Below are 11,890 nucleotides of genomic sequence, written 5' to 3'. Positions count from 1 at the left end.
GTGTTTCAATTTGATCACTCGATATGTCTTCTGTATTTCTGTTTTATTCTGTAGGCTATTAGTAGCCTATTTTGATTGTAGACGAAAGAAGTGATTCATATTAAAAGAGACCAACTGCTTATAGTCACTTTGACATATTGAGTCCAGGAAACTTAAGGTGCTTTTGAAGATATAGAAAGCTGATCACAGAAAAGAAGATTTTTTTTCCAAGCGCTATTAAACAGAGAAAAAAGAACAATTATACTAAAAGCCTGTATTATAGGTTAAAATGTCGACCTCACTGGGTCTAAATCAGGGTGGTCATTGCAGTTTTAAACCACTAGACCCGACTAAATAAAGGGAATATATCTTCTTTTCTGTATCATTAATATTGTTGCTGTTCATGTCAGCTTTATTCATAAGCTATGGCATCTCTTAAGGTCGGCCATTATCTGCCAGAAAGGCTCACATGACTTTTTTTTTCTTTGTTTCAGTCACATTGTGTCAGGTCTTCCTCTTTATGTGGACAGTGCATTATGATGGACACATCTCAATGGTGAAGAAATAACCTTCACTGAATAACAGCCTCTTGTGAAACATGCACATTAACCAAACAGAATCATCACAAGTCATTCATTCGTGGAGATTAACAAGAGCTTTAAAATATTAGTCAAACATGGTAAAACACACATCTTACATGTAGTTCATATACCCTGAAACTGTAGCCTCTTGTAGGCCTATAAGAGACAGTGTGAGTGATGAGGCATAACATTGTTGATAGCCTACATGATTTAATGCATGTTATTCATAGGCCACTGGTTCAGATGAAGGCAGATAAACTAAACACTGGGATCCAATAGCAGGAGGTGTGGTGAGTTGTACAACAGAGCCCTCTGCTGGTTTACAAGGGTTATTGACTTTTTGGTTATTGTGCAGTGCAGATTTCCTTATTACCCTCTGTATTTATTCTTCTAACAATGCACTGCTAGTCAAAATTTCTCTTTTGAGCCGCATTTTAAAATCTAGGCCAGTGGCTTCCAGCCTTTTTGACCTGTGTATCCTTAAAACAAGCAATGTCTAATTGAGCCCCCTTGTTGCCCGTTGCATATCTCCTGGCTGTGAACTTAAAAACATCAACTAAAGAGTTTTCTGTATTTTATTTTAGAGGCCTGAAGAGGTTAAAGTATCCAATTATTCTCTATAAAAAAGGCAAGAGAGTCTATCTTGCAACTCAGATTTATTGCGCAACCCCTTGTGGGGGTCTCACCCTCAGGCTTGGAACCACTGATGTAGAGTTGGTCTATAGTTTGTGACACAATGACATGGCATAGCTGCTCATTTATTCAAGGTGAGATTCAAAGAAATACACATTGCAGTCTTGACAGCTGATAAAGTCATCAATGCTGTAATTACATTTACCCTACTTACATTTATGCATCATTAATGTCAGATATGATGATAGCAAGTTATGTTTCTAGATAGATATAGCCAATATCACAGAGTATCAAAAAAAAAAAAGGTATACATTGTATTGTCAAATTGTACTTCATCCAAGCAGGAAGGACAAACCATCTTGCTAATTTAAGATGACGTTAAAGGAATGATTATGAGTTTAAGAAGTCTTCTTGATCAAAAATCTCTTATCTTAGGTCTACCTTGTGATCATATTTAAGATGGGACATGGTGTGTGTGTACTCAGGCCTATTTGCTGGAGTTTGAATGTGCAAACATTTATAGATTGCAGTCGTATTGGGTATTGGAATGTCTAACAATAATCAGAATCAATTGACTAACTGTTTTTAACCTTCAATGTAGAAGATCTAGCTGACAGTTGAAATTGAGTGTTAACATTGTACTAAATTGACTTATATGTTTATATATATATATATATATATATATATATATATATATATTATATACACACATATATATACATATATATATACATATATTGTAGCGACTTCTTTGTAACCTCAATAAGCCGCCGAGAGGCTGAGTCAGGGAACAATCACCTGTATGACGCGCCGTTTGAATAATTCAGATCCACTCCGATATATGCTTTCGAGGATTTATTGTTCATTTGAAAGTGGGAAAAAAACATTAATAAACAAAATCCAGTTGTCTGAAAATACTGCAAAAAGGTAAACCTAAATGTGGAAAACTTGCGATCAACAGAAAATGCAAAAACCCCAGCTCACCCTCTCTCTCTAGCCTCCGCAATGCAGGTGTCCAGGTGTATAAATAGACTGATTGGGAGACCAACCCCCATGACATCCTACGTTACGTAATAGGTGAAAACTATAAACCATAAACAAACGTAATATACATGGCTCCTATATATATATATATGTGTGTACATACATACATATATTGTGGCATCACAAGGGGACGTGTGGTAGAGGGACGCTATTTTCCTCTATATATATATATATATATATATATATATATGCTGGTGTATGTTGTAATTGTGTTATGGTTGATAAGAGTTAAACATCTCATTACTTTAGTTGTAGCATAAGCCATGAGATGTTTAACTCTTATCAACCATAACACAAACAGCATACACCACTTGATATCCAATGTAGTCTTTTTTGTATGATTGTGTAGAATTCATATTTGTGGTTTATATTATCTTTAGCTTGGGTGGATTTCTTGCTTGTGCTGACACATTTCTTGCAATTCATAACGCGGAGTGGGAGATATCCCCATATGGCATCATGCATGGCCCTGCAGGTTGAGTGAAATCCAACATGATGTGCATGCAACACTGGGACTATTTCACAAAACTCTGACGAAGTGTCCCAAGGGGGTTTGGTTAGCGATACATAATTTAAAACACTCCCAAAACATCCCTTTAATTTAAGGCAACCAGTGCTAAACCACAATATTTTCAGAAATATGTTCTTTGGTTACGTCATGAGTATATTATTATAAGCTTTCAGGAAATTGATTACAGTTAAAGTAGCTTAGACAGAGAACCAACAAAGATGTAAATGTGTAGATTGAGTACAATTTGCAGACTCAATGGCTTGTGTTTAGGCTATAGGAATGATTTGATTGGTGCAGTTGCATGAAGCAGGACACCAGTCATTCACCAGCTTATTGCCGCATCCAGTCGTGACGCTCAAGGTAGGACAGTTGATGTATTTGTTTATGTAAGGACAGGGGTTGGCTGAAATGAAACAATGAAGCGGTTAGCTCATAATCTTTTTTTTGCCCTCAGTAGACAATATTCCTTGTAATATATATTGCCATACAAAGAACCGTGTGTAATTGTCATAATATCTGTTACTTACTGCAGAGTTTGTCTTCACAGTCATTGGGGCAGGAAGCACATGGGGGTCCAGCCTTATAAGGTGGCCATCCCTTGAAGTTTCCTCTGTAAAACAAATCAGAAACTTGATTCTCAACTAACCTCTCATTAAATACATAGACAGTTTCATAATTTGTTTCTTTCTACCACTGTTAAGCTTTGCATGCGAAACAATGTCAGGGGTTTTATGGGTATGGAGGGTGAATTAGGGTCACATACGCTCGATAATAATTGCAGCCGTAGAAATAGATGTTGTTCGGGCACAATGTCATTCCACAGCCAACTCTGTAGGAGCTGTTCCACACCACCTGACAACAACAACAACAACAAAAAGTCATTGTGAAAGTGTAAAAATTGATGGAGGATATGAATCCATTGGTAAAAGCAGGATTGGTGATTTTGTACAGACAATTTACCATAAAATTTATATTTAGGAAAACAGAAAAGAAAAACAGGCTCTTTGAAAGCTGGAATCCACAGAAACAGTCTCTCATATGCCATGCATATTGGTCCTTAATCTATTGGCCTAACTTGTTAGCAAACAGTTTCTTATTTACACATCCAGCCAATACTGAGAAACATTATTCAGAGTTGTGTTTCAAAGTCCAATATTCAATCTTTTTTTAACCCTTCAAATTTGACCCTTTTTCAATGTTTTTTATATCAGAAATATGGGTTAATTTCAACCGAAATTGCCCAAAAATAACATGGATGCATGTCAAATTAATGATTACTTTCATTGCATTTTGGGTGTTTTATTCAATTTAATAGCATTTAAAAAAAAGTTTTTAACTGGTATCAAAACAGTGTCCTGACTAAACTTTAACATAAAAAAGCGTTAAAATAAATGACAAAAATGTTTTTAAAAAGTGTCAAAAGCACAGAAAAAGGCGACAAAAACATCGAAAAAATTCGACAAAAAATAAATTTTGACCTGAAAGGACAACAAGTTCATGGTCAACAGAAAGACAACACAAGGGTTAACTCTGTGTTTGGGCTCTACCAACTCCTGAGGTCATTCTCTCTCTTTAACTGCTAAATGCTCTTCTTTGCCTGATATGGTTGAAAATGAGGCTATAGGTGCATCTCATCACCCTTATTTGATAGCTCCTCGACTCCTCGGTCCTCGGCTGAACCGGAAGTTGTTTTGTCCCTCCTCGGTGAAGGCCGTCTCAAGGCTCTTATTTCTGCCCCGAGGAGCGAGCGCATTGAGGAGGGATCACCGAGGAGCCATGAGCGAGGATACACGAGAGCAGCCTTCCCGGAAGCCGTGCAGCTGAAAGAGCTGCTAACTCTGCCCATACAGCTGCAAATTCATGTGACGCTTCAGAGGAAAAGACCTCTCATCCCTCTAAAAGCACATTTCCTCGATTCCAATCTCCTCCCATGATTTCCTCTCGTCTCTCCCATACCTCCTCGGGGGGAGGGACTAAGACGCTACGAAGGAACGCAAGCAGAGGAGTCAAGGAGGCAATTTAAGGGTTATGAGATGCACCTCATGAGATCAGTGAGAGTAAACCGAAACGGTAAAGTTGTGGGTTGAAAAAAAACGTAACGGTGTGCTGAAAGACACTAAAACGCTCCATAGAGCTGAAGGGAACTGCAGAGCCACTACTGCATTACATTTGATTCATTTTTTTTTTATATAAAAATATTGATTATAGATGCTTTAATTAAAAGTAACCATCCATTAATAAAGCAGAAACATGACCTGTCGTTATTGCCGCCGTTGCTACTTTGTTTTCCACAATTATCTTTGTCAACACATTACTGTTACCTGGGCAACAGCCAAGTGTTACCTGTGTGTAGTGACCAATAGATTGGCCGTTGGTGGAGCCTTTGGGATACAGGTAGCTTGACACCTCACTGTGCCAGGCTTTAATGACTTCCGTCCACGGGTAAGGTGAGGATGAATAGAACAGATTTGACCCCAATTCATACCCTGCTCGTTGGGTGAGAAACACATGGCAGCACTGATTAATGGGTGCCTGCAAACACACAGTTTTATTTTCATGTCCCAGAAGTTATTTAGATAAAACAGGGTTCGTTAAAAAAACTGTTGATTATAATCTCCTTAATGATAACATTTCCTACTCTATTTGTTAATAAAAGAAGGTATCGAGACCGCAGATAAGATAATGTTCACTGTGACTCTGATAAGGTCGGTTCACAGGGAACCTTTACACTGAATGCACATCTGAGGTATTATTTAAAGTGCTCATATTATGCTTTTTGGCCTTTTCCCTTTCCTTTATTGTGTTATACGGTATATCTTTTTTGTGCATGCTATAGGTTCACAAAGTGAAAAAAGCCCAAAGCCCACCCCAAAGGGCAGAGATGGGAAGTAACAAAGTAACGAAGTACAAATACTTCGTTACTGTACTCAAGTAGATTTTTCAAATATTTTTACTTTACTTTACTATTTATTTTTGTGCTGACTTTTTACTTTTACTCCTTACATTTCTAACACAAATATCGGTACTTTCTACTCCTTACATTTTACAAAATTGGCTCGTTACTTTAGTTTCAAATCATTTCAGTGGACTTACTGTTATTATTTTTTGCGTCATCAATACCGAATTCAATCTAATTGAATGAAAAAAGAAAGACGACTCGACAGATTCGGCGGCATTCATTCACGGCAAATCATTGCGGCTTGATGGCGGTAACGTTAGCACATAGTAGTATGGACGGTTACATGATTGAAAATGAAGAAAACGGAGATCCCAGAGATGCAGCAGACACGCAGCAAGACATTCCCAATCATCCTTGGCCTTATCTGAGAGAGATGTTTAAGCATCAAGAATGACTCCTGGCCAATGTGCTGCAAATTGTGCCAATGTTAAGTGGAAGATTAAAAAAGAGAAACTGGATTTGTGAATTCTCACAGAATCACAACTGAGTTCATGTATTGCTACTCAGTCAGAATCTTATTAACATGGAGTCCCAGTCTCTGTCACAATAATCATATATTTGATGTTTTAGGCCTATTGGCAGACATCCATTTAAAATGCCAATGGCATATAAAGAGCCTTTTTTCCATGTCCATTGAAGTTTCTCAGCTTGCACTCTAGTAACATTTGTGTGGTCCAGATAGCTTTGCAAGGCTACTTTTAATTTTATACTTTAAGTAAATTTCCAAGCCTGTACTTTGTTACTTTTACTTGAGTAAAGAAGTTAAATCAGTACTTCTATTTTTACCAGAGTATTTTTTAACACAAGTATCTGTACTTCTACTTGAGTACGGGAAGTGAGTACTTTTGCCATCTCTGCTAAAGGGAGTTACCATCTCCCACAGAAAACACTGTTCACAAACTGCTCCAAACAGCTCTATTGTAGTCCAGCCTTTACTTCCGTGACAAACGCGTGTCATTTCGCGTCACTCTGTAGCCTAACACATGTTATAATGCTCGCCCAGCTGCTAGTGTGGCACGCCCTCAAACCAGTTAGAGCAGAAGCCCGAAGAGTTCAGATAGTTGTATCGCCATGTCCAGGAGACATTGCAGAATTAAAACGTTACGTATGAAAGACTAGTTTCTAACATTTAAATAATTTACCACTCTGAAACATCTTGCTCCAGCAAAACTGGTTCGGGTTGTTCTGCCTGTGTTTTGGGATCAGACTCGCGGGTTTGTTTTGGATCACACTAGCTTGCTTGTCAGGGCTCGCCCTACTCTGCTTCTGACTGGCTAGTAGTCTTTACAGAGTAAAGGCTATGCGACTCCCAACAAAGATGGAACAGAAGTGAGATGTCTCACTCTGTAGCTAAAACGGAGCGCTCAACACACAGGGTGAAAAGAGGAGCGGCAGCAATGTGCAGTACGACATAAATATGGGGATTTTTGAAAATTAAACCATGTAAACCTATTCTGGTACAACCTCTAGATACAATTATGAACTTGAAAATTGGCATAATATGAGGTCTTTAAGGTGGATCAACATGTGGAGCAAGTTAAAAAGGATAATAAGAAAGAGAAAGAATAAAGGAAGAAAAAATATACCATTGAGCATGTGGGTGCTGGGTTCTCCATGAGCCAAAATACATTTGTCAACCCAGGCCTGAGCACTGACTGCTACCTCCTCACTATAGCTCTGTAAAAAAAAAAAAAACACCCACAACCACAATGTAGGAAAACGATCCTTTCTTGCACAAAATATTGGTTTTGAAAATGGGATCATTTGTTATTTGAAAAAAAAATATGTTCCACTCTAACCCTGATAATAAAAGGTTGTGATTGACGGGTGCTTCCCCCTTTGAGACCCGCTGGCGTGCTTTTCTTATACAGCCCAAAGCCAAAATTGAGTTCCAAGTAAACACACGTTTTTTCCTTTTTTTTTTTTTATTCTTTTGTGCAGAAACCTTACACTTCCTGCCATCCAATTTTTTTGGTCAGGAAATAAAACATCTTTACTCTTGTTGACTGATAGATTTTCAACTTTGTACAATGAAATTGTAGTAGTTGGGCTTGGCTTCCTGCTTTAAATAGAAGATGTTGACATTACTCAACTGTATTAAACATAAAATGACATTTTAGAGTAACATTTATCTATGTTAGACCACAGTCAAAATGTATTTTCACATTTCAAATAGCATTCATACATCATTTGTAACGTCTTTGTACTGTAAACAGTAAATGGTTTTGACCTGTAACTATCAGGGGGAGTTCACTGCATCAGAACAATTAAAGTTGAGTCAGCTCTTAATCATCAAACTATACAACCCTGATTTTCAAAAGACTTTTATGATTTGCAGGCGTAGTACAGAAAACTGTCGCCTTTATTGTTTTTTTCTTTTTCTTTCCATAAGCGAGGGATAACAAATGCTGGGAAATATTAGCAAATATTATCGGAGCCTTTTATTGTGGGAGTAGAAAGCAGGACTGACCATTATCAGCATGTCAGAAGCAGTAGGCTGAACCGCTCTCCTGAAGGCATTGTGTTGGTCAACAATCTCATTCTGAACCTCTGTGTTTTCTGTGCAAATGTCTGCTGGCACACACAGAAACACACACACTTAAACCCATTGGGTAAACAACATATTAAAGATAAAATACAGAGTGATATTTACTCTGGTGGCTGAATATCTATGATATGAATCACTAACATATCCTGGTTTAATTACTCTGAAATGGCTTGGCATAACAAAAGAACACACAGAGAGGATTGTACCAAATCCCATAATCTTACTGGGGGACTTATTGGCAGGGTCTTGATGCTGGAAAATTAAAATCCCTATGTAAAGTTAAACAAACCCGATGCAGTAAAGGTTGTGCTTACCTTGCTGTGGGCACACCATGACATGCAGAAAGGTACATTTGAAAAGAAGAAGAAATTTAAAGGTATCAGGAAAGTAAGAAATAGTCAAATCCTTAACCTTTTTAGAAGGTTCTTTCACAGTGTTACACACTGGTATAGGAAATTATATAGTGGTATTTATTTTTTTAAATATTGTGAATACACAATTCTGGTGCTGTCTTAATTAACCCTACAAAAAACATTAGTCAGTTCATTTGAACCCTGAAAATACATGAATTGGGATTTAAAAAAAAATGTATTTAACCTTTATTTATACAGGTGATCTCAATGAGACACAGGGTCTCGTTCTCAAGAGAGACCGTTTAAGGACAATACACATCAGTTACAGACAGACAAACAGATTAAATCAGTAATAAATCATTTTACATAATATAACAAACATATTAGAAGAAGTTCAAATTGGCCAGACCTAGATTAGACTCCAGCAATGGATCAAGTTTGATTTGCTCACCATTTAGTTTGCATGCAAAACCTTATTCTGCAAATTACTCAGTTAAGCAACCAATAATATGTCTGCCCAAAATTTACTAAAGTCTTACAAAATCAAAATACTCCAATGGAGTATTGGTACATTAAAACTGTACTCAAGTACTGTACTTAAGTAAATGTACCTTCTAGCCTGTAATCAAAATAAAATATTGTATTAACTTATAACATTAAAAAACTTGGTAACATTCTACTCACCACAACGCAGGCAGAGTGCACTTGCTGCAGAGTCAAGGCGCAAATCAGGAATGCAAACATTTTTCTGGACAAAAAGGAAGATGCATTCACTATTCACAGGAAAGGTTAAAACAAAAGGAAGACTACTGAAAAAGACTTACTAAGACATTTGTTTCATGTTGTTCTTGCATATTGTTCAGCTTTATTATTAGAATAATTGCGTTCTGATTTTTATTTGAATTGATCTCTCCGTTTGAATTTGAATGTGGATCAAACAGATAAAAGACATAAAGAGAAAAAAGCAATAAACAGAAAAATAAAGTTTACATAAAGAACATGTTGCTGTTCAAGTGACATGGGTTCTGATAGTGCTTGATCATTTTCTGAAACGAACCTTTTCGTATCATCAAAAGATTTAAAAATAAATAATGCTGAAAATATGTTAAGAAAAACATCTGAAATAAGAGGCATATACCTGCTGCAGGGTCGTGAGGAGGTGGAAGTGAGTTGGCGCTTTCCTCTCCCTCCTTTTATAGACTCAGCTCAGTTGCTAACGCTTAGATATAGTCTGGCATCCCCCTGTGGCCGCTAATGATGCAGCAATATGCAAGGCTTTACACAATGGATACTGGACAAAAACAAGTCAATCATGCAGAACTGAAGAGGCTTTTTCTTTAAAGATTGCAACTGACAGAGAGTAAACAAGGAATTGTTAAGCCCAAGGGTGTAGTGACTTTCTGATACATTGGCTCAAGTTTACACAGCATAGAATGGATAAGCACATGAGGTAAAGGTAAATAAAAGAAAAGAAAAGGAGCATTGACAGATTACAAAAGACATCCGTGTGGTCCTGTATGTAAATGGATTGAAGTCATATAGCTCATGTGGACTGAAGACACACCCATTGTTTGGCACAAAATGCAGCATATCAGAAAGGTCATTCTGACCAGGACAATGGAGAACAGGATGGGACAGCTGAATGTTTGATAAATTGTATACATTTGTATTTATTTTTTTCGTGATGTGTATCATTGTGAACAACCAGTGTAGCAGGTCTGTGTGTGTGGCTGTTGCCTGTTTGCTAAAAGATGCAGAAATATTGTTTTTGAAATAGCAGCACAAGCTCGGAGGTGAAATATAATATATATGTCTTAAAGGTTATATAATCAAAAAATGAAACGTAGGACTTGTTGCTTACGTTGGAAAAGGTTATTTAAAAAATATGACTGATCCAACACAATGAATATTTTGACTGAGGAAGCATTAAACATAGCTTTCCTCTGAATAAATATTTTGGTTTTTATTTCCTAGTGCATGCTTGCATGTTCACACTCCTCTCTGTTGACTCTTGATTATGTGTCTTAATGCACAATAAGCATTATGCTGCTATCGTCTGTTTGCTAAACGCATTACTGTGTCATTTGTCATACAGTACAATGGACAGCAGGAGTCAAACAGGCTTAGTGGTCAAAAACAAGTTCTACTTGAGCCGGCTATTTGGAGTATGCTTACTCGTGGAATCGTCTTGTTAGGGCCCGAGCGCTGACAGCGGCGAAGGCCCTATTGAAACTGAAGGAATTATTATTCCTTTGTCTGGCAAATGAATTGCCTTTTTGAGGGGCTTATCATACTCAAAACTTCACCAAAATTGGCGGTCACATCAATTCTGGTGAAAAGGGTTTCGAGAATAGGCGCACAAAAATGGCTCGCTAGCGCCCCCTACAAAACTTAAAAAATGTAGCCCCTGCAGTATGTTTAACGTATATACTCAAGAAACTTGGTACACATATGAAGCATGTCAAGATGTACAAAACACGGCATTGGAAACATACCCTAGACCCAACAGGAAGTCCGCCATTTTGAATTGAAAGTTCAAAATTAGTGTGATTTTGACCATTTCCACATGTCGTACTTTAACGAACTCCTCTTAGAGATTTCATCTGATCACCTTCAAATTTGGTCTCTGGCATCTTAAGATGTTAAAGATGAAAAGTTATTAAAAGAAAAACTTTTCGTCATAGGGTATGGCTGTGGCTGTGGCGGCCATTTTGTGCGTTTCCAACCCTGACGACATCTACAGGCTCAAAGTCATAGCACCCCCTGGCGGCAACAGGAAGTAGGCCTAAAAGTCAAGGTGCTATACTTTAACGAACTCCTCCTAGAGATTTCATCAGATGGACTTCAAATTCGGTCTGTGTTAACTAAAGACCTTAAAGATGAAAAGTTATTAAAAGAAAAACATTTCGTCCAATGGTGTGGGCGTGGCATGGCGGCCATTTTCCGTGTTTAGCGATGAACGAGAAAAAGTCTTGTGTGAGGTATCATTAAACTCAGCATAGAGTTCCCTTTTCATTGGTGACGATTTGCCCCGTCCCATATGCTTAAACCACACTCCTTTAATAACTAATGACCCGTTTCTTGTACACTATTGTGTGAGGTATCATTGAACTCAACAGAGAGTTCCGTTTTCATTGGTAATGGTAATGCTTTAGCCATGCCCCCTTTCACAGCTAATGAACTGTATGACGTAGAGTCTTGTGTGAGGTATCACTGAACTCAGTAGGGAGTTCCCTTTTCATTGGTGACGATTTGCGGTGTCTGAGTGCCACGCAAATGCTT

At 37.7% G+C, this 11,890-nt stretch overlaps 1 protein-coding gene across 1 annotated transcript; it reads right to left on the bottom strand.

Annotated features, from left to right (window-relative positions):
• Positions 1 to 2,035: 2,035 nt before the first annotated feature.
• On the bottom strand, positions 2,036 to 11,129 carry LOC120562443 (cysteine-rich venom protein). The gene is made up of 9 exons (XM_039806156.1): positions 11,104 to 11,129; positions 9,747 to 9,798; positions 9,293 to 9,356; positions 8,178 to 8,281; positions 7,294 to 7,384; positions 5,092 to 5,234; positions 3,512 to 3,600; positions 3,276 to 3,358; positions 2,036 to 3,151 (listed from the first exon to the last, which is right to left on the bottom strand). Exons 1-9 carry the CDS (start codon positions 11,127 to 11,129, stop codon positions 3,015 to 3,017), a joined length of 789 nt encoding a protein of 262 aa, XP_039662090.1. The 3' UTR covers positions 2,036 to 3,014.
• Between the last annotated feature and the right edge of the window lie 761 nt (positions 11,130 to 11,890).

The sequence above is a fragment of the Perca fluviatilis genome, chromosome 7 (assembly GCF_010015445.1).
Source record: "Perca fluviatilis chromosome 7, GENO_Pfluv_1.0, whole genome shotgun sequence".
Classification (NCBI taxonomy): domain Eukaryota; kingdom Metazoa; phylum Chordata; class Actinopteri; order Perciformes; family Percidae; genus Perca; species Perca fluviatilis.
Note: the sequence above shows the minus strand (reverse complement) of the source record. Positions and strands in the feature narration are given on the sequence as shown.

Bases quoted from the DNA above. Each gene is read 5' to 3' on its own strand.
- LOC120562443 (XM_039806156.1), bottom strand. From the start codon at position 11,129: ATGGCGGACTTCCTGTTGGGTCTAGG. The intron at 8,282-9,292 runs GTGAGTAGAATG...TGTGTGTGCCAG, and splicing joins TGCACTCTGCCTGCGTTGTG to CAGACATTTGCACAGAAAAC. The intron at 3,152-3,275 runs GTAAGTAACAGA...GTTTCATTTCAG, and splicing joins CTGTGAAGACAAACTCTGCA to CCAACCCCTGTCCTTACATA.